Source organism: Nannobrachium achirus (genome assembly GCF_963921795.1).
Source record: "Nannobrachium achirus genome assembly, chromosome: 11".
NCBI classification, from domain to species: Eukaryota; Metazoa; Chordata; class Actinopteri; order Myctophiformes; family Myctophidae; genus Nannobrachium; species Nannobrachium achirus.
In genome coordinates this window covers 13,047,281-13,071,622 of record NC_137820.1, presented here as the reverse complement: position 1 = coordinate 13,071,622, position 24,342 = coordinate 13,047,281, and the positions used below count along the sequence as shown (strand labels likewise).

The window sequence follows — 24,342 nt, the reverse complement described above, 5'->3', positions numbered from 1 at the left end:
GGTAATCAAAGTTATCGATTTAGTGTATAATAAAAAATCTATTCGAATTTCTTCGCGTTTATATATATATATAAAAAAATATTTGATTAATGAAAAAAGTCAGAGTAATTGCTAAGAAGATAATTGATAGTCGCAGCCCTAATATTAACCAGCTACTGCAGCGTGTCACGTTGAGCATGGGAGCACATCCAACATCACCCCCATCCCGTTACCATTTCATTCACATGGAACTGAAAAACGTCAACAGAATACTTAGTACAAATATTTGGCAATGTATGTTTTATTTTATGCCGGTGTACTATTATGGTATTACTATACCTGATTATAAGGATTGCAGCCACAATGTACTGATAAGGTGCTTACGCCTGGGCTAATAGTTTCATTAAGATTTTAATGAAAATAAAAGACCGCATTGATAGGGCGAGCCGTAGATGGAAACAAAGCGGGTCTAAATGTATGAAGAATACACTGTCCCTTGAGGCCACCACCTACCTACTGTCTGTACCTGCTCATTTCTAATGAGCAACACTTCAGGTTTAGAATTACACAGGAATTTAACAAGGCTTGGACCACAAATGAAGAATGAACACTCACACCACTACATTATGTCCCTCTCCGTTTACAGAGATTGACGAGTTGGCCAGAACAGCCTCATTTGATTAATCTTTTGCACCATAAAACTGTTACAACATGGGAATGACAACTGGTAGTATTATGATTTGTGTAATATATTGATTGAATGCCATAATATACTGTAAAAGGATTATGTATCAGTGTTGTTTAATTGTTTACTATGTCTTGAAAAAACACAAATGAAACCATTTTAGATATTTCCAAAAGGAAAGGTAGCTGGATGACCTGACCAATAAAAACAAATGTAAAAGGACTCAAAGTTGTTGCTTTTTATAATGTGAACATGACAAAGTCCACAACCAAAACATTTGATATCAAATCTTCTGCATTCACAAGTGAAAGGATATAGCAATATCCATAATGACAAAACATCATAAATAACACAGTACCACAAAATGAATATTTTCCAGTCTCTTCGGCATTCAGAAATGTATTTCAAAACAAACAGAACACAGCAATAGCACTGGATAATCTACTGAGCACAGAATGTTTTATTCAATTTATGTCAGTGACGCACATTTTGATTAAGGAAGCAAAAAGAGAAAGGCCTCTGGCACGTCAATAGTTTGACCCAGTGAAAGGGGTAAAGAGCAGCATCACATACCAGGCAGCCTCATCAACAGAGAGGCCATTGTTCACAAGGTTATCACTTTCTCCGTGGCATTCTTATTATCGATGGCACTCCCTTCCTCATCTGACTCTAGCTTCTACTATCATCCTTTACCTGCTTTCAAGACAAGAAACTGAAACTCATTGTTCACGATTACGTGCCAACATCCTTTCGGGTGTCAGATTGACATACATTGTAAAATAATAAAAGACTAATCTTAAGAGGGAAGCTTATAGATTAAAGTGAATTAAACAACCAACCCCATAAAGAAGCTTTTCTATTGTTCCTAAGAAAGAAGTAGGGGAAGCCATTACAATTATTGATAATGTAGGGCACCAAGGTCTTACTAAGGCCTTGCTGCTCAATGCTCAACATTGATCAGGGTTCCCACGGTCATGAAATTCCTGGAAATATTTTGAAATTAGAAAAATATTTTTCCAGTACTGGAAAAGTTTTGGAATTTATCAAGGATCCTGTAAGGTCCTGGAAAAAATAGCTATGCATTGTCTTTGGTTATTGATTTTGTTAATACCTCCGAAATGACAAATTACACATGGGCCAAATTGTCAAATATTAGAGGCAGAAATTGTGAAAATAGCCCATCTACATGCTCACAACGCCTCGCAACGCGAGGCGTGATTATTTCGGGGGTCACGGCCTGAAAAGGTTGAGAACCACTGGCATACACTACCTGTCTTTGGGCATTGCGCATAGGAATAAGCGACCTGTTATTGAACTGAATTATTGTTATATTGTTCTGGAAATTGGGTTAAATATTCTGAAAATGTTTTGGAAAAGTTTTGGAAATGAATTGGTAAAAATGTGTGGGAACCCTGATTGATATAAGATAAAAAATAAAACAAATCTTTATTTATTAGTCTGGTATAGACAGGGCCATTGTTTTAAGGAGAATCTGCTGATCCTACAAAATTGCACAATGCCATTTCCTGACTATTTGTAATACTAGATGTTCAGACCGCAAAGCAGCCTGAAAATCCAGACGAACAAACTGTCTGGATTTGGACAGGAATGTCATGTTTGTGACACTGTTATATTACGTGTGATGACCCACTCATATATAGGGATGTCATATGTGAAATCGTTTCACATGGTAACATCGCGTTCGTCATCAAGAAACCAACAAGCCAAATTTTATATAGGATAAATGCCCCAATTTCTATCTTTCCATTTGGAACACCACTTACACTTACCTATACTTAGCTGATGGTATTCCTGCAGGGGTTTATAAATACACCCCTTCCTTTTCTTTGTTTTTTACCTCTACACCAAATCTCTTAGCCCGAAAATAGCCAATCACAAGTCGTCGTAGATCTGCTATTTACGCCGGATGTTCACCCGCAGAATAGGGACACTGGGGTTAGTGTGGCTAAAACCCCTTCCATTGTGGATTCAAAATGGAAGCCTATTCATCCACAAATATATATGATCAATTATAGCGTTTCGGTCAGAAATATTGTCACTCCAAATATTCAGACTTTTTATGTTTTTTTTTTCGTAATTGAAAGACTTCTTCGTCACACCAGAGTGAACCAAAGAAAACTATTAACAAGTACTTGTGACCATGTAACAACTATTGGATCCATAGGAGTGCGGTTTTCCATTTCCTTAAAAGTAACAGTTTTGGAGGACATATGAGCTTTTCACTCGACTGCTACGAAATATAATATGCTGACTGTGACAAGATAAGATAAAGGCCTGCCTAGAACAATGAATGGAGCTCCATATTCAGCACGGTGTCCACTGTCCAGCTGTGTTTATGTTCAGTGAAGAGCAGGGGGGTCTGTGTGGTCACAACAGGTTAGGAACAGGGAAAAAACACCAGTCATCTGAGGACACTGACCAACGGTCAGCAACCTCTCCAAACAGCATGACTACACTGTGTATCCTCAGTGGTGGTACTCAGATTTAAGTTAACGTAGCAATACCACAATATAAAATCACACCCGTGTGAAGTGGAGCTGTGTGTGTGTGTGTGTGTGTGTGTGTGTGTGGATCATGTGTACCGATTTTTGTGACATTTGAAGAAAATATGTAGGAAAAGGAGCAAAAAGTGTGTTTTGGAGAAAATTCAAGATGGCGGAAAATCTATCATGGCGCAAATGGGCGTGGCCTATATGGGGAGATGCGTCATGACCCAAGGAATCCAGGGAAAAAATATTTTTAATTTTCCGACCTACGGTTCAAGAGTTACAGGCCAAAACGTAAAGTGGGGTGTTATGGCGCCACCATGCGGCCAAATGACACAATTATTTTTTATTTAATCCTTGAAATCATTATGAACCTCCTCTCCAAGTCTTGAAACTCTAGCCCCTATGGTTTGCGAGAGACAAATAATTGAATGTGAGTTTTTGCAATTCCCATTATAAGTCAATGGGGAAAATTAATTCACTAATAAATTAATATCAATTAAACTAAGAAGAACCTTTCTCTTAGAAAAGTAATAGCCCACGATTCCCGAGTAAGCCGGTCGATTTGACATATGGCGCGAGTGTTTGGTGGCAAAACTGTGGGACTAGTGGCGTGCCGAAGTTTAGGAAGTTCAGGCTACATACACACAGACACACACACAGACAGACACACACACACACACACACACACACACACAGACCCACACAGCCACGTATAGGGAGCCTGTGTTTCACACAGCTCCAAAAATACTCAAATAGACTTAAGTACCAAAGTAAAAGAACTCAAATTCTTTCAAAAAGAATAGCTGATCCACAAGCTCACAACACGATGCAATGCGACAGGTTGTGATCTTGATGATAAGACAACAAAAAAAACACGTAGTTACGCTCCAAACGTCCAACCTCTAGTAGCATAAAATAGTAATGTTTGTTTTGTCATTATAATCAAAATCAGCAAGTTTTCAAAAAAAGATTGGCGTAGAAAGTATAATATTTGCTTCTGAGATGTAATGGAGTAGAAGTGTAAAGTATAACAGATGGAAATACTCCAGTAAAGTAAAGATACCTCAAAACTGTACTTAAAGGAGTAGTTCACCCCCAACAGAAAAAGTCATGTTGGGGGTGAACTACTCCTTTAAGTACAGTACTTGATAAATGTATTTAGTAACTTTTCATGGCTGTATCCTGCTGTTGAAGGGAAGGTCAACTAGGGCTTTGAGGATCCACTACAGCATCATCAATGCAAACCTCAAAATGACCAGCTGACCAAACAGGCTGAGCCACAGTAAAGGGGAAAACCACTTCAACCCCAGCATCCTTCACAGTTTTGGACTGGTATGTCTGTGGTATAATAATGGATTGGGTTAGGGTTAGGGTAATAATAATGACTGTATATATAATAATGGACTAGGGCTGGGTGATAAGGACAAAATCAAATGAAATGGTCCAGATAACCTCTTAAGCCCCAGGGGGGTCCAGGGGAAGATTCTGCCTAAAATGTATGCCCAAATTGGAACAATTGTGGACACAAAACTACAATGATTGTGGCTACTCTTGACTCAGCTAACCCCTGAAAATCCACAAATGCAGTGTAAAACATCACATTTCTCTTACCAAATCTTCCGCCTATGGAAATTTTGCCTTCTGAATAGTGAATGAGCCTCAAGACCTCAATGAAAACATATATAGTGAATAGAGAAATTGTTCACCAAGGTGTCATCAATTGATAGGCAAAATTGTATGACTATATTCCAAACTATGTAAACTCTACAGATGTTTTAGTGAGAGTAGTGCTGTAATATTACTAATGTTAAAGTATAGGGTGAAAAATGATAAAAACTAGTAACAATAAGTAGTAATAATACTGCAATATGAGTAATGTATGGATGAAAAGTACAATGGCAGCTGATTACTATGCTGTAGGCCCACTGTAACAATAATCAACAATGAAATTGTAGTTTGATTTGGTCTCTATTGATTTATTGACATTTATTGACAGCTGCTCAGAGGTCAACACCTTTTGCCCCCGCCGGCGGGGGCAATGGGGTTCAAGAGGATAAACAGCCTCTCCTATTATAGAGAGGTGGTCGTATAGTCTTTATCAGTGGGCCACCCTTTGCTTTAGTTGAACAGAGTTGGTGTTTCCCACAAGCCACGAGTCATTGGAACTGCAGGAGGCGCCGGTCTCCACGCGGCCACAGAGGGAACGCCTGGGTAAGGAGCTGCTCCCAGGCCAGCTGGTAAAGGTGGGACGCCTGCTTGTAATCCCAGCAACTCTGCAGTTCCTCCCCCCTGTGCACGCACACGCACACGCACACGCGCACACACACACACACACACACACACACGCACACACACACGCACACACACACGCACGCACACACACACACACGCACACAGACACAGAAATGTTATTCAAGCAGGCGTTTGTGGCAGGAAACAAAAGTATAATTGTCCACATCTAATTGTGAGCTTATTTCAGGTATGCGTGGCGCTGAAAGAATGAACATGAGCGAGGCCTGGAAATCTGCAACATCAGCACCTCTGTCCAGATTCAAAGGACTGTGACTAAACAATGTGCTATATAGTACCACTAGAAGACAAGATCAGCTCTTTGCAGTCGCTCTCATATTGTCGCTGTCCTTCAATGTCCAAAACTGTTACTTTTTAGGAAATGGGAACCCCGGGCTCCAATATAACGTCCAATGTAGTTATTGAGTCACAAGCTCTTGTTAATACTACTAACAGGGAAGTGCTGGGCCCCTGATTCAGCCCGGGAAAAAGAGTTGGAGAGGCCCTCATTGCGCGCTATAGAGAGAGATCTCTCTCTATAGCGCTGCTACTACTCAAAGATTTGTGACAAAGTGACAAGCCAGTGGGCCAATTACATGAGTTATATTTCGTCGTTGTCGGGTGGAAACCTTATGTCCAAAACCGTTTGTTTTGTATTTATCATTTTAAAAATGATTTAAACTAGTGAAAACAGCCGATCTATAAGCACACAACGCCTCGCACCGCGAGGCGTTGGTGCGAGGCGTTGTGTGCTTGTAGATCTGCTGTTTTCACTACTTTTGTGCAAACAGTTTAATTTTTGCTTTTGTGCAAACAGTTAATTTTTTTCCAAATGGCCGGCCTGGACCGGCCGGGAGTGAACCGGCCGTTCGGGAGTCGTCCCGATTTTCCCAATGGCCAGCACGTCCTTGACTACTAACATTCTAGGTAAAAATGTTCCAGAAAATAATGCGCAAGATCTAAAACCTTACAACGTGTTGCATCACAGCTCGTGGTGAGCTTGTAGATTGGCAAAATTTTGGGACACTGTGATGCGATTATTATAAAAAAATTCATTTATGAAGACAATTAAAAAAATATGGAGATGCAAGGTTTCTGCCCGACAGTGACGATATGTAACTGCCTACATCTCAAATGTATTATTTAGGCATACAACGTACTACTGAACAGTGCTGAAGCAAACTGGCTACCTAAATCCTTGGGGCTAATTTAACTCGGAAGAGTGCAGAAATGGAACCGACAATGAATCCAAAAGCATACTCTTCTGTTAAATTAACCTCCTCACCAAAAATAGAACTCGTAGATTGGCTATTTGACCTAGAGATTTGGTGTAGGTGGGGAGAAGTGGTCCAAGTAGAGTTGCAACTCACTCAGGTCTGTTTAACGGATACAAGAACGCTCGCGCCAAAACACTCGCCCCGGGTCGAATCCAGTGACCTCGGAAAGTATTCCCACTAGGTATTCCTACACTTAATTTGAGTAAAACTATGCCTGAATCCAACCTTATTCCTAAACCTAACCTCAGTAAAACTATGCCTAACCCTAACCCTATTCCTATTTTCTAACCATAACCTCAGTAAAACAAAAGCAAGAATACAAGAACCGCTGGGGGGCGAGCGGGCCTTCCGGTTCACAACTAAAGACTAGAGGGTTTAAGTGCTTAACAATGCAACTGTGCGTGAGAAGAAGTACAGTAGGAGCTCCTGTTGGTTGACAAAACAACTGCAAACATCAATGAACACTTGGATTACGCCGATTACAAAACCAAGTCTTTCTTTTAATTTGAAGAGACGCGTGACAGTTGAGCTGAGCTGTCCCACCTTTAGTTGTGTAAAATAGTAGGAAAGCGAGCTGCTGCTGCAGTGTGTGTGTGTGTGTGTGTGTGTGTGTGTGTGTGTGTGTGTGTGTGTGTGTGTGTGTGTGTGTATTGTGGGGTTCCATTTGTGAGACAGGGCAGAGCCAGGATCAGGTTATCTTCAGCAGAGCTGACAACACAGAGGTACTACTGTTCTCTAAACGATTCAGCCCGGGAAAAAGAGTTGGAGAGGCCCTCATTGTGTGCTATAGAGAGAGAGATCTCTCTATAGCGCTGCTGCTACTCAAAGATTTGCCATTTCAGATCATGACAAGTGACAAGCCAGTGGGCCAATTACATGAGTTATATTTCGTCGTTGTCGGGTGGAAACCTTGTATGTCCAAAACCGTTTGTTTTCTATTTATCATTTTAAAAATGATTTAAACAAAAGTAGTGAAAACAGCCGATCTAAAAGCACACAACGCCTCGCACCAGCCTTGTATGATGAAGCAGGGCTTTACTTTGCGAAAAGATTTACACATTTGAAACTTGGAGATACAAGGTTTCTGCCCGACAGTGAAGATTTACTTTGTTGGCCGCCCAGCCCCCAAAATGGAACGAAGGCAGACATTTTATTTTTATTTTTTTCCTAATGGCCGGCCTGGACCGGCCGGGAATGAACCGGCCATTCGGGAGTTGTCCCGCTTTTCCCAATAGCCAGCACGTCCCTGCAATGTGAACACAAACAAACGTGCATGTAAACCAGCACAGGCACGCGTAAACACACAGGCAAGCACATGATATCTTATGCCTTTTGCCAGGGAATACCAGGAGCGAAGAGTCATAATGTCATAATGAAACTGTTCAAAAATGCTTATACAGTACATGACTCATATAAACAATGGGATATTCTGGTATGATGCAATACAGGGACAGATTACAGGGAAGCATTTATATGTCCATTAGGGGTGGATGAATGTTGCAGTACTGGAGGGTGACATTAGCAGACCACACAAACCTGTTTTTACAATGTTCTTACTCAACTCTTTCCACTCAGTCCAAATAACCCACTTAATAGCTCAGCGAAGAATTTATTACCTTTCACAATACATGCTTTCACAATACAATTTGTAATCATTACTACACAAATGTACACAACTAGAAGTTCGCGGCCCGAGAGATCGCGCCTTCTTCGCAGGCGCTCACAGCTACGTTGCAGCAGTGATCCACCCATATCCATCCATCCATCCATCCACATCCATCCATCCATCCATCCATCCACATCCATCCATCCATCCACACATCCATCCATCCATCCATCCACATCCATCCATCCACATCCATCCATCCATCCATCCATCCATCCATCCATCCATCCATCCATCCACATCCATGCATCCATCCACATCCATCCATCCATCCTCATCCATCCATCCATCCACATCCATTCATCCATCCATCCATCCATGCATCCATACATCCACATCCATCCATCCATCCACCCACATCCATCCATCCATCCATCCATCCATCCACATCCGTCCATCCATCCACATCCATCCATCCACATCCATCCATCCGTCCATCCACATCCATCCATCCACATCCATCCATCCATCCACATCCATCCATCCGTCCATCCACATCCATCCATCAGTCTCCATCCATCCGTCCATCCACATCCATCCATCCATCCACATCCATCAACATCCATCCATCCACATCCATCCATCCATCCACATCCATCCATCCATTCACATCCATCCATCCATTCACATCCATCCATCCATCCATCTATCCATCCATCCACATCCATGCATCCATCCATGCATCCATCCACATCCATGCATCCATCCACATCCATCCATCCACATCCATCCATCCATCCACATCCATCCATCCATTCACATCCATCCATCCATCCATCTATCCATCCATCCACATCCATGCATCCATCCATGCATCCATCCACATCCATGCATCCATCCACATCCATCCATCCATCCACATCCATCCATCCACCCATCCATCCATCCATCCATCCATCCATCCATCCACATCCATCACTTACTGTACTGTACTGTACTTTACTGTATTCTACTGTACCTGACTGTACCATATTGTACTGTACTTTGCTGTACTCTACTGTACCCGACTGTACCGTATTGTACTGTACTTTGCTGTACTCTACTGTACCCAACTGTACCGTATTGTGCTGTACTCTACTGTACCCGACTGTACCGTATTGTACTGTACTTTGCTGTACTCTACTGTACCCGACTGTACCGTATTGTACTGTACTTTGCTGTACTCTACTGTACCCGACTGTACCGTATTGTACTGTACTTTGCTGTACTCTACTGTACCCGACTGTACCGTATTGTGCTGTACTCTACTGTACTCGACTGTACCGTATTGTACCGTACCTGACTGTACTGTACGCGACTGTACCGTACTGTACTGTACTTTGCTGTACTCTACTGTACCTGACTGTACCGTATTGTACTGTACTTTGCTGTACTCTACTGTACCCGACTGTACCGTATTGTACTGTACTTTGCTGTACTCTACTGTACCCGACTGTACCGTATTGTACTGTACTTTGCTGTACTCTACTGTACCCGACTGTACCGTATTGTACTGTACTTTGCTGTACTCTACTGTACTCGACTGTACCGTATTGTGCTGTACTCTACTGTACCCGACTGTACCGTATTGTACCGTACCTGACTGTACTGTACCCGACTGTACCGTACTGTACTGTACCTGAATGTACCGTACCCGACTGTACCTGACTGTACTGTACCCGACTGTACTGTATCTTACCGTATTGTACCGTACCTCTCTTTCTCTCTCTCTCCCCCTGTGCAGCTGACCCCCCCCCCTTCCCTCTTGTAACCTGAGACTCTGGTGATGATAATGACACATTGCTCTACAGAGGATTGCGCAAACACAAACTGTACGGTAAATATGCATTTTGAAAACATGAAATGTTGACATTGATTGATTGATTGAAGAATTTATTAGAAGTTTGCAATAGAAAAAAGTACAGTTTCATGACAGTACAAATCACTGGTACAAGGTCAACTAAAAGGAGATCCTAGAAAGCCGAGGCTTATTTCCACAGGAACCACACTTTAAGTATCTCATATAACATTGAAAGACAGACGGATAGAACATAGTACTAGCGCAAAGTGTCCAGGTTAGTCTGTCCTGGTGGGTATGTTTATGAGAGGTGTTGTCAGATATTGTAGATGTAGATACAGATACAGATTTTTGTGTCGCACCATTGGAATGTTGCTTGCTGGAGTGTATGATGCTGATGTGTTTAAAGGAGTAGTTCACCCCCAAAATGGCTTTTCGATTACTCACCCCATGGAGACATCGAACTCGAGTCTCCGTGGGGTGAGTAATCGATAGAAAAAAAGTCATTTTGGGGTTGAATACTCCTTTAAGGCGAGAATGGTTTGAAATTTGTGACTGGACTAACCATCCATGGACCCCAGCGTCCCGATTCTGGAGGGGAACATTCACCAAAATAACCAATCTACAAGCTCACAGTTGTTTTTGCTGAAGATAAATAAATAATAATAATTCCAATAGCATTTGTTGTAACTCAGATCAGTTTTTACTAACAATAGAAGGTTAAAACCCCACAGGATTCCTGAAACTTGTGAGTCTAGAGCTGAAAAGAAGAGCACTAAAATGGACCATGAGGGGATAAAAAAAAGGGTTTTCCTCAGACAAGAATGAACATTCAAGTGGGTTCATGTTGTTCATTACCTGAGAGAGTCAGGTAAAAGAGACGGGTCCGTGGCAGACACTAGAGACAGGAAGGTATGGAACAGCTCCACCTTACAGAGAAGAGACCTGCACGCGCACACATGCGCGCACGCACGCACGCACACACACACACACACACACACGAACACATAAACACGCGCACGTTGCTCTGTTAAAAGTATAAATAGTAGTGAAGATATATTTTCACTCTATTTGAAATAGAGCTTAAGTGGTTCATTCATAATGTACTTTTTTCCTTTCCTGGAAATGTAGCAGTACAATATTAATATTTGTCTTTGAAATGTAGAGCACTGAAAGTCATAATTATCCAAAAATACAAACGCTCAATAAATAGATACTCAGAAAATGTACTTTAAAGGAGTAGTTCACCCCCAAAATGCCTTTTTTTCTATTGATGATTACTCACGCCATGGAGACTTGAGTTCTATAGTATTTCTTTGTATGTGTCGCATTCCTAAGACAAAAATTTGATTATAGTAAATTTACCCCCATTGATTCCGGATGGGGACCCAAATGCATTCGGGTCCCCATCCAGAATCTATGGGGGTAGTCTTATTGTAATACATTTTTTGTCTTAGGAATGCAACAAGAACCAAAAAATATTATTGAACTCAAGTCTCCATGGCGTGAGTAATCAACAGAAAAAAAAGCATTTTGAGGGTGAACTACTCCTTTAAGTACAGTGTTCTAGAGCCCTTCATAATATGCTGAAGTGAATGATGCCATTTATTGTTATGATGGCATCATTTTGTGGTTGTGTGCAACCAATGTCATAAAAAGCAAGAGGATGGGGGCGCCCGCTGGCCTACTGGTCCATACCACCATCCGGACGACCGTTGCCGCATGTCACTCATCGTCTCTCCCCCCATTTCCTGTCAGTCTAATGTCCTAACTCTCTCCTCACTGGTCTCCCGGCATGTGTCTAATGTCCTAACTCTCTCCTCACTGGTCTCCCGGCATGTGCACTTAAACCTCTCCAACTGACCCAAAATGCCATGGCATGACTGGTCTTCAACCAGCCTAAGTTCTCGCATGTCTCTCCCCTTCTCCGCAGCCTCCACTGGCTCCCGGTTGCGGCCCGCACTGAATACAAAACACTGATGATGACCTTCAAAGCAGCCAAAGGTATGGCTCCTCCATACCTCCAAAACCTGATCAACCCCTACACACCCACCCGTTCACTTATATCAGCCAACACAGGGATGCTGACAGAACCCTCGCTAAAAACCCCAGGGCAAAAATCCACTCTTCCGAGACAGTTTGCCCTCCTGGCCCCAAAGTTGTGGAATAAACTCCCTGTCGCACTTAGAACAACGGACTCACTCGCTAGCTTTCGCAGTGGACTGAAGACTCACCTTTTCAGACTCCACCTAAACCCTTAGCACTACTGAAACATTCAATGACCATACATGAAGCTAGTTGGCATTTGTTTTTAGGTTTTTTAGAACCTTTTTTCTTGACTGATTATTTTGTTTTCTAGATAGATATTCATTTGCATTTGTTATTTTGCTGTTGATGTACTGACATATTGTCTTGTTTATTATTGTGATGTTTTATCTGCTTATTGTAAGTCGCTTTGGATTAAAAGCGTCTGCTAAATGCCTAAACTGTAAACTGTCCTATCTAATAAAAGCCCCAAATCAAGAGGATGAGCTGTGATGGTGAGGTAGAGTACCATCATGTTGTTACCTTGCTTTAGCTGTACCAAGGGTCTTCTTGGTGGCACCATGCTTGTAGCCATTGGCAGTGACATCTAGTGGCTGATCAGGTACATTACACCAGCTGATCGCTAGAACAGAAAAGTCTTTACTGGCAGATGTATTGGACCAAGGAGAATATAAAACAATAATAAAACAATTACAAATGATAAAATAAACCAGATTGTTCATTTAACACAAATGGAATGGTGTTCCACTTCTAGGCTCATTTTCCTACTTATATTGATCCCAAAAGACTGTCCATGGGGTCTATTAGGCAGAAATGTGCCTGTTGTTCAGTTTCCCCGGCAGAACGCAGCAGCTCTCATAGTATACAGTGGAGCCTATAAGCCTGTCGCTTTTACACTAAAGTGATTTTCTTTTTCATGAATGTGTTACTAGTTGTCATTACAAACACATCCATGCCTTGGTTTTCCCACACAAGCCACCACAATCTAAGTAATGTAATAAGTAATGTTTTGGGGTGAGCATTCGGCACAAGTGCCAATCAAAGTGACTGCACAGGCCAATCACAGGGCATCTTTTCCGGGACTTGGCAAAAGACATAAAAGCATAACATCTGTTTAGCAGAGTGTGATGGCTTGTGTGGGACAACAATGACATGGATGTGTTTGTAATGACAACTAGTACCACATTCATGAAAAATAAAAACACTTTTGACCACAACAAATAGTGTAAAAGTGATAGGCTTATAGGCTCCACTCTATGCTATGAGAGCTGCTGGGGAAACTGGACAACAGGGGCATTTCCGCCTAATAGACCCCATGGACAGTCTTTTTGGATCAATATAAGTAGGAAAATGAGCCTAGAAGTGATTTAGGGCGGAGTTGTCCTTTAAGAGTAACATTTTGATGAAGGGTGAGTCCAGCACTCTACCTGCTCCACAGGGGGAGATCCTGCTCTGTCCAGCCTGGTGCGAGAGCTCGGTCTGGGCCTGGCTGTTGGGGAACTCCAGGCTGGACTGGAAGACCTCCACAGGACACACTGAGAAACCAGCAGGGAGGTCTGATACATGGGAGCACCTGCACAACATACAGAAGACTGACTGATTGAATACTTGAAAACCCATTTAGGCCTAGAATTATTGAATGCTTTAACCAGTGAAAAATAGCAGATATACAAGCTCACAGTGCGGCACCGAGTGCCGCGCTGCGAGCTTGTAGAACTGCTATTTTTGAAAAAGTCGTGAAAATGTGTGCAAATCTTTGAATATATGTATTTTCAAAGCGAACGTTTGTAAATCAAATTTTGCTTCTGGGTGGTCCCTGGAACTAAATATTTTGTGATGGGGGTCCGTGGCCAAATAAATATAATTTTAGGGGTCCTTCACATGAAAAGGTTTGAGAACCACTGACATAGTAGTCTCTCAAAAACAGACTAACTGGGCTCCAGTTGAAGTGAAAAGGAGCTTTTCTTTGACGATGGCTGGCCAGATTGCTGACATAGAAACATAGTTTTTTCAAAAAATCTTAGAAGAATTCAAAAGACACTTATAGAATCGGGTCAAAATTCTATTTTTTTTTTTTTAAATAGCAGATCTACATGCTCACAGCGCGGCACTCGGTGCCACGCTGTGAGCTTGTATCTGCTATTTTTGAGCGGTGGTCACACCGTCTCCTATACGTGGCCGTGTGTGTATGCGTCCGTCCGTCCGTCCGTGTATGTAGCCTCAAGCCTGCAGTACCTTTTCTGACCACACATGTTAAGGGAGGGGCGCTGTTGTTCTCACACACACACACACACACACACACACACACACACACACACACACACACACACACACACACACACACACACACACACACACAGGGGAGAAGGGTGGGTCAGCATGTGTGGTCAAGTATTATTATTATTATTAACAAACTGAATGTTTTAGTGTCAAATAAATTAGAGTGTGTGAAGAAACTACAGCATTGTAAAGCACACTAACCCCGCTGCACCCACCCAGTAGTGCTGTTGCACAGCCTCCACGACCACCGCTCAGTTCACACGGGTGTGATTTTTCAATAGTTAAAGCATAAAATAATGATACACAATATAGTGTACCCGTTCTGAATGGGTTAAATAGTTTCTCGCTGTCAGGTGTCCAAAACAGATACTTCTTCTTCTTCTTCTTCTTCTTCTTCTGTCGGGTTTATTGGCGGTTGGCAAACCATTCAAGGTGCATTACCGCCACCAACTTGACAAGTGTGGAACTTTCCACAAACATTACATTTCTAGTGATGATCAGTGCCATTATATACAGTGCCCACATACCCACTATCTCCCTTTCACAAAAGTGTCCATCAATTTGCGTCCGACATCGCTGTCGGCGCAAATTCCTCTCTAAGAATGTCATTGAGATCTTCTCCACTTATTTCCACTATGTCCAGGAATCGCCTCGCTGCATCCAGCACCATTCTAATTCTCTCGCCTTTTCTTGGAATTTCTACTGCACAATTTATTACCATCGCAATGAATGCAAGGAATCTCCCTTTATCAAAATAGAGAACCTGCTCAGCTCCATTCCCCTTTCCCTCTGGTTCTTTTTCCTCTCTTTGCTTTTCCACCACAACCTTTTCTTCCATGCTCCTCACAGCTTCTGCATATGTCACTCTCTTTTCTTTCCTTATCCTATTTATCTTCACTTCCTTGATTCGTTCGGGACACTGTGCAGATCCTGCATGATGCGCTCCATCACAGTTGGTGCATTTTACTGATATTTGCTCCTCTTCACATTTATTCTTACATTCTTCTAGCCCCTTTCCACACCTTCCACACTTCATTTCTCCTCTGCAGACAGCTGCCACATGCCCGTAGGCCTGGCAGCAGAAACACCTCAGTGGTGCCGCCTCGAATGGCCGAACTCTATAACTCACGTAATCAACATATAATCTGTCTGGCAACTCGTCTTCAAATGAGACACAGACCGACTCCGTTAGCTCCTTCTTTCCATTTCTGTATCGTGACAACCTCCTGGCGTCCTTCACACAGTCCATATCCATAATCATCCACATCGAAACGTCCAGAGGCACTCCACTGATTACTCCCTTCTTCATTGGCTTCTTTGTCATCTCAAAACATGTTACCTCGCTCCCGTTGTACCGCTTAATCTTCAACATTTCGTTCATCTGTCTTTGGTTCCTGCACTCCACTATCACCATCCCAGTCCTTGTTACTCTCACCGACCTTATGTCTCCAACTCTACTCACTATGAACTTGCTTACTTTGTGCGGATCACCAAACAAACGGTTTACTTTTGACGCAGCTCTCATCCCTATCATATATTTCTCGACTTCCTCCTCAGACCTTTCTTCTCCAGTTAAGCTAGTTGTCTCACTATTCCTTTTCCTTTTGTTTTCATATCCTCTCATATCCTCTGCCGTTTGAGATTCGCGGTCTGACTCCATCGAACGTGACGCCATCTCTCCACGGACCGTGTCACCACCATAGGGTCACCCCAGATACTTCTTAGGAAATGTGAAAATAAATAACCTGTTTTCTAATGGATCCAATGTAGTAATTTAGTCTTAAGCTTTATTTAGTCACAGATCTACAAGCTCACAATGACTTGACACATTGTCAACTTGTAGAGCGGCTATATGCACTAGTATTGAATAGAATAGACTTTATTTGCCATTTGCACGAATGCATTTGACACTCTTGTATGTATAAATATGGAGATACAAGTTTTATAATTTCACTAACATGCATATGTTCCTGTCCTGTACTGTCATGGTTATTGTGCAATTACAATATCTATCAGTGTGTGTTCAGGTTTCAGTGCTGGGTTATCGCATGGGTGAAATAGTCTCCTCTCTCTCCCAGTGCGGCCTTGCTATCTGGTTGATGGAGCTCTCCCCATCTCTACCTCCATCCCTCTTACTCTCCCTCCCTGTATCTCTCTCTCTCTTTCCCTCTGTCTCGCGCTGATTGAGCTCCGGTCTAACATCACACACATCTAACTAGGGATGAACTATTTTTTAAAGATTCGTTTTTTTTTTGCTTTTTATGCCTTTATTTGATAGGACAGTAGACTGACATGCGGAAAGGTCTTCCGGATTGGGAATCGAACCGGCGACGCCGTCAGGCATCAATGCCTATGTGACAATGCCTAAGTGGTATGCGCCTGGACCAGTAGGCCAGCGGGCGCCCGGGATGTACTATTTTTAAAGAAGGCGTGTGTTGCATTCATTGAAATCACAATAGATTGTACATGGCACTGTGTTTCTCACATATCCATTGGAAAACCCTAGTAAAGAAGCCCACCTGGTGACAAGGGCTCTTTGCATAACTTCATGGCTGTAGGGACACTTTCCAACCACAACAGCACTGAAATAGAGTCCCTCTTGCAGGTAGTGGGAGAGCAATGCACCCTGGAAACCCAGCACGCCCCAGCGAGCCATTTTGTCACTGCAGGACAGGGACAGAGTTGGCTCCCCGCGGCCAGGCTTCACCCTGAGCACCCCGGCACTGTGATACCCCACCCCTGGTAGGAGGGGGTCTGCTTGGCCACCCGGGACACACTTGGCCCCTGTTCTGTGGATGTCCGGCGGGGTCTGTGAACTCTCTGCGGTGTGACCAGGCTCATTCAGGTCTGTGAGTTCCCCGGTGTTGCCCTCTGAATGTTCTGTTGAAGTTTGTGAAACATTGTTTGCGGGCAATGCTGTAACACGACTTTGCTTTGTTGTGTCTGAAGCAGATACTTCCAGCTGGGATGCATTTCCTCTGCTCTCCGGGTCCGTCTCTTCCGACTCCCTTTCATCCGGACGGTGAAGCTTAGCATTCCTCCCTACGGTCAGCTCCTTGGCTTTCCGCTTCAGGGATCCTCCCCCGTCTGTCACGTCACCGCTGCCTTGAGGGGCCTCCTGTGATCCGATTGGAGGACAGGGTTGGGACTGGCTGTCGGTCAAAGGGATGATGGAGGCATCGCCACCTGATAATACACAAAAGATGATTTGGCATGTTGGTTTATGGCAAGGGTCTTCAACAGGGGGTCCGGGACCCCTAGGGGGTCCTCAGAGTTACTACAGGGGGTCCTCCAAATCTTTGTGTGATAGAAACTTTTTTCTGTTTTTTTATATTAACCACTTGAACCCTAGTGTCCATATTCTGAGAACTTGAGCCAAAAATAGCCGATCTACAAGCTCACAACGCCTCGCAAAGGGGTTTGGTGTAGAGGGGGAGAAGAGCAGACTAAGTACAGAGTGAAAGGTCAAGTTTATTAAGTATTGACAGTTCAAGGGGTTAAATATCTGAAAACACAAATTGACATGAATCCAAAATACACTGATGATTGTGCTGTCAAACAATGAAACTATATGGAATCTATGAGAAGGTTGTGGGGGTCCCTGCTTAATCTCTCACTCAACTAAGGGGTCCTTGGCCTGAAAACGTTGAAGACCCCTGGTTTATGGCATTAATGAGGGGAAAACCTCATAGTAGAGAAGTTTTCTTGATTCTGTTTTTGCAGTTTGGCTCAGCACCAGAAACGTGTGTGTAATGTACGTAATTCTTTAGTTAATGTAGTAAGGCCTTCTGATGTTTATCAATGAATGCTGCTGCTTAATGGCACATTCAGTCAAAAACTTAGATTTTTTTTTTACAACAAACTGATCATTGGATCAGACTTCAAATAAATCCAATAAATATATTCTTGATTCATTACGAAAGCATATGAGACTACGGTAATATACAGTAAATTAACCTATGACATGCAGATAAAAAACGACTGCATATGAGACCAATAGAAATTAACCTATGACCTGTATGCAGTGTCTATATGTCTTATTATTCTAATGTTCAATATATCAACATACACAGGCATTGACACTAAGGCTTGCCCACCTGCCCCCGGCAGGTAAATTGTAAGGTAAATCAAAGTGCCTCTGAGACCTTAGTGTCAACCCCTGATACATATTACATACCTATTCTGTACATTTTGAAAAATGTCAATGAATATATTGTAAAAAAAATAAAGGGTTTCTTTCAAATTCACTCCACAGCAACACACTTCACTGCACTGGTCTACAATAAACATGAACTTCTACCACTTTTTCAAGTCACATGTTCAAATACTGGATTCTGATTGGTTTAAAACTCTAGTGAGTTGGCTCAAAGGGTTGTGAATCTTGTGATGCAAATGTGTTGCACATTTCCAAGATCAATGCGCCTCACAAACAACCAGAGTTGAACACCTTTCCCGACCCAAAACAGAGTAGTTCCTTACCGTGAGCTGTTTCAGGGTTGTTTGCCACTCGGCTGGCGGCTCGTGGCACAACCCTGAAACAGTGGTAAATCAGCCAACAACCCACTCCCTCTCATAGTAAATGGCTTACCTCTACCAGGTAAAACCCTAAACCTAAAGCCATCACTTGTTCATACTAATTATGCAAGCCAAAGAAACATCGGACGATTATAATAAAATGATTCCATCTATCCACAACACATGGATGTATCGACTTAAGTTGAGAGCCTAAGAACACACACACCCCTTACTGCTGTAAAACTGCAGTAAGGGCTGCTGCAACACGCACGCACGCACGCACGCACGCGCACACACACACACACACACACACACACACACACACACACACACACACACACACACACACACACACACACACACACACACACACACACACACACACACACACACACACACACAGAGGACTCACAGGGAGTGTGACTGGTGAAGAAGAGGAAGAACACTCCACGTTGAAGCTTCCATTTCCTCTGGTCCTCCTCAGCCTGACAGAAGATGGAGCTGCCCTGACCACACACCGCCCTGCGTAGCTGCTCCATCAGGTACCTGTGGAAAACGTGTACACACACACACACACACACACACACACACACACACACACACACACACACACACACACACACACACACACACACACACACACACACACACACACAGACACACACACACACACACACACACACACACAGACACACACACACACACACACACACACACACACAACTCATCAAGGAATGATTTTAACATGCAATTTGTAAGCTCGGTAGCAGGAGACAGACAACAGCAGGACAGGAGTTTTGGAATAACAAGCTCTTTAGTCTCCGGCGCTTTACAGCAGTCGTTCTCAACCTTTTCAGGCCGCGACCCCGAAAAAATTATCATATCACATTAACACATTGACCGCCATTTTAACATACCTCCGTACTCCCACCTGCCATTCGTCTCCATAGACTTCCATGTAATTGGGTGTGCACGGATCATGCACACCCATGCCTAGATAATGCACCACGTGTGTCCACATTAGAGGTCTTCACGGGTCCAATTTGAACTACCCGAACCCAAAAGGACCCGGGGGAAACGGACCCGGACCCATATGGCCCCGTCTATCATTTGGAATTTGAGAACCGTTACCCGATCAGCCCCGAGACGTGATGGATCCGATCCGAACGGCCCCGCCTGTTATTAGAAAAATTGGATCCGATACCCGAGCAGAACGAGAGATCCGAGACCCGAACCTGTCGCCCCGAAATGAAAGAATGCCAACGTTATTATATTAAGAGTTGTATCAGACATATTTCTTACCTAACGTCGCCACGGTGCTGCTGTTGCTGTCAGCGGCGCTGTGCCTCTCGCCAAAAGATGATCTTTTCCCAGACCAGTAAGTCAATGCGGACAGTTTGTAAATACAAATAAATCCATGTTTTTATTCCTTCTTATTTGGCTAGCCAATGCTAATGCTATCGTTTTCTGTCGCATGTGTTGTTCATTATATCTTTCTGCTTTGAGTGTCCATTTTGCTCTGCAGAGCATGACAACACGCAATGACAACTCCATTGTAAACCGTTAACCAAAACGTTACGTTAATATCTTTGATAATAATAACAATCCAACTGATACAGTGAGTGTTGTTGTGACTGAGTGAGTTCTACTTCTCAGTTCTCACAACCAATGCAACAGATTACATGCTGCATCTTTAGTGCCATCGTGTGGCGTTATCTATTTGGTGCAGTTGTTGCGTTCACTTTCACTTCAATCTCGGCCTGTCTCGGCTCCACTCGGGTAACAGGAGATACCCGGGGAACCGGGGCAGACGGCCCCGGCCCCGGCCCGCCCCGCGGTAAAAGCTAGAAAACGGCCCCGTTACCCGGCTCGGTTCGGTTCGGATCGCGGGTAATTTCGGATCTCGGGCAGGTCCGAAGACCTCTAGTCCACATTGCTCACAGCTTTCAAACAAAAAAATCCGAATGGAAATCCGTTCAGGCATTCATGAGATAACAGCCACTATGTTTAACAAAGATGGCTGCCAAAATGGCTGCCATGCTTGAAAGATGGGGTTGCTATGGGGGTTAAACATGCAATTTCGCGATTGCTATCATGCCTACTCCATTTTTGGGGGTCAAAACATTTTTTTGAAAAAAAATGTTTTTGATTTTTTTTTTTTTTTTTTTTTATTCTCGGGACTATCGGGCCTGGCGGGGAAAGACATTGGAATAATCTCGGGACTATCGGGCCTGGCAGGGAATGAGTTAAGAGTTGAGGCATTACATTTTGTATAACACGGTTCTATTGTGTTGAGAGGCGTTGTGAGCATGTAGATCTGCTATTTTCACAATTTCTGCCATATTTGACAATTTGGCCAATGTTTAATTTGGTAGGTATATTTAGAAATGTGCATATACCCTCTATAGTATACACTTAAACTTTGTTGGTTTCTTTACTGTTGAGAGAGAAAACAATGTTTCACATTAATAAGTTAATGATCTGGGGACCCCCCCAAAATAATTTGGGGACCCCCCTGGGGGTCCAGACCCACAGGTTGAGAACCACTGCTTTACAGAATCATTACAGTCATGCTGCTTCCCGGCGAGAGGCAATCCCCTCTGTGAATTTTATCGTTTTCGCCATTTCAACAATTAAACATAAACAAACATATTCTCATAAACAATGGAAGTATGAATGAAGTAACAACCAGATTTGGGTGGAAATATAATTTTTATATGCACAGATTTATATATAAATTTGTGTCTTTAGCGTTAGCTTTAGTGCTAGCCCAGTAGCCCTGTGAGTTGCTTTCTGAGGGCTGCGGGCGATGGGAAGAGAATGCAGAATGTACATTGTACAGACAGACAGTAAGTACAGTCAATTAATTAATTTGATTGGCTTATTGCGCAATTCTCACAATGACATCATAAAAATATGAACTAATATTTTAAGATGACTTTTTAAAGTGACAGTAACCCTTTAGGTGACAGTCCTACTTTAAAGCACAAAATAATGCGTAATAATGGGTTCCTAGTCTAAATGGGTTAAACCCCCTCCCCCTATGAAGAACATTCATGGGGGGTGTGGTGGAATTCAGATCAATCAATAATCATGAGAAAATGAGGAGAAAAGACAATTATATTAGGTGGTGGTGTGGTCAAGTTTATGTGTTAATGTATCATGGACAGAAGTACAATTAACACTCTGGGCAGTGGTAAAGGAGTTCTGCCAAGAGGAATGGTCAGACACTAGAGTTATACTGTGTGGCTTCAAGGCCTCTGGAACGAGGCGTACCATAACAAGATAGGCTTTACCAAAACAATAGTTACTGAGGCCTACTGAAGGTCTCTCTACTCCTAACTATCAAGTATTAGTATCATCATACAGACCTAGATATTAATATAATCAATGAATACATGATCTACTCTATAACGTCACACATAATCAATCACGATAACCTCTAATCTACGACAGGGGCCCGCAGTGAATCCTTGTACCCAGGGCCCAGAATGTGGTGTGACACCCCTGGTCACTAACCTGACACACCCCCTTCTGGCAATGACCTCTGCATGACTGTCATTTAGCACATCACCTAAAAGGAGCCAAGAGAAAAGATGACAATGACCTTGTGTAATATACCCAGTCAGTGTCAATAAAATGCCTATGCGCACAATGAGTATGCACAATAAAACAAGGTGAAAATGTAAATAAAGAATATTATCCATGCTCATATATCCATGCTGCATGCTACATTCCATCACAAAATGTAGTGCTTTTGCTGAACCTCATTAACTGACATAATCTGAAATCAACAAATCAAATACTAGGTTACATAATTCAAATAAAATACATCTATGTATTTTATATGTCCAAAACTGGTATATGTCTAGGATACAATATTGGATATTGCAAAATGTGATGCTGTAACATACAGAATGTAACCTGACAATAATGACAATAAAAACAATAGTTGCAAAAAAAGATTAATAAAAATATATACATGTAATTTATATATTATACATGTATTGTTAGCCCTGATATATGACTGTCATATATGATATGATCCATGGCTAATTCATACATACATTTACATTGAATCTTAAACCAAGATCAATAATAATGGCGTATATACAAAACAAAACAGACCTTTGGAGCTCATGGCTGTTCGTCCAATACATTTGGTCCCAGTTCCCAAGGAAACCACCTCCTTTTCAACTGTGCAGGGAATGGATAACATAATAAAGTTGCATATTGTGCTTCATTTTCAAATGTAAAATAAACCTGTCGCAACATAGTCATGAAAATACAATTAAAAAATCCAGTGGTCTAAAGTAACTAGTAGCCTACATTAACTTAAGTACAATGTTGAAGTACATTTTCTTTTAGTATTTCCAGTTTTCAGTAGACTTCTACTTCACTCTATCTCGGAGGCAAATATTGTACTTTTACTCCACTACAATTATTTGAAAACTTGAGTTACTAGTTACTTTGCAGATTTTGATTATTATTACAAAACACTAACCACTTCTGCCCTATAGATATTTCAGCCATTTGAAAATAGCAGATCTACTTTAGATGTGCTATTTTCAAAAGACTTTATACATGTTGAACTTCAGATATAGAACATTCTGCACAATGAGTAGGCCTACTTTTACTTTTGGTACTTTAAGTCTATTTTGATGCCAATACTTATATACTTTTACTCAAGTACATTTTTGATACGGGAATTTTACTTGTAACAGCGTATTTCTACATTTGCAGCATTGATACTTTTTCCACCACAGAAAAAAGGTGTTGAAGTTCATTGACTGTCCAACCTGTCTCAGTGTCACAGCAGTGGGTGAGCTTCACCACAGCGGCCAGCAGGCTCCACTCTCTCCCCGGCTCAGGCTTTCCTCTCTTGGGAAGCTCGTTGAAGCGCGCGTAGCATAACTGAGCTATTTCATCAGCGGTCCACATGCTTAAACAGCACGGTGGGTTGGAGCGAGGCTGCACCACATTCAAAACTGCACGAATTGGTTTTGCATTTCGTACTGTAAACAATATCTGATAATGTAATGGCTTGAAGAAGTACCTAACTGTTCCTTCACACTTCGAGAACACGAGAAGATGTAACGACTACTTCCGAGTCATGGACAAGGGAGGAAGTTCTTTCAAAGGGTAGATTCAAATATCACAATAAAAGTTCTGCGTAACACCCTGGACAATTTTAATTTGCTTCATTCAGTATTTAGATATTTGATGTAAATGTTATCAGGCCCTCCCCATACCAGGCCTGGAATTTTGTCATTTTAGGGGCAAGGCCACATGGCCTTTAGTGTTGTCCATTTTTAAGG

At 42.4% G+C, this 24,342-nt stretch overlaps 1 protein-coding gene across 1 annotated transcript; it reads right to left on the bottom strand.

The window, feature by feature from the left end:
• Positions 1–5,330: 5,330 nt before the first annotated feature.
• adat1 (adenosine deaminase tRNA specific 1) lies at positions 5,331–24,037 on the bottom strand (the record flags this gene model as incomplete). Its single annotated transcript, XM_080736462.1, has 9 exons — positions 23,824–24,037; positions 23,153–23,221; positions 22,544–22,598; positions 19,437–19,570; positions 17,029–17,695; positions 13,657–13,802; positions 12,752–12,851; positions 11,042–11,128; positions 5,331–5,463 (listed from the first exon to the last, which is right to left on the bottom strand). The coding sequence occupies exons 1-9, from the start codon at positions 23,963–23,965 to the stop codon at positions 5,331–5,333; spliced, it is 1,533 nt and encodes a 510-aa protein (XP_080592588.1). The 5' UTR covers positions 23,966–24,037.
• Between the last annotated feature and the right edge of the window lie 305 nt (positions 24,038–24,342).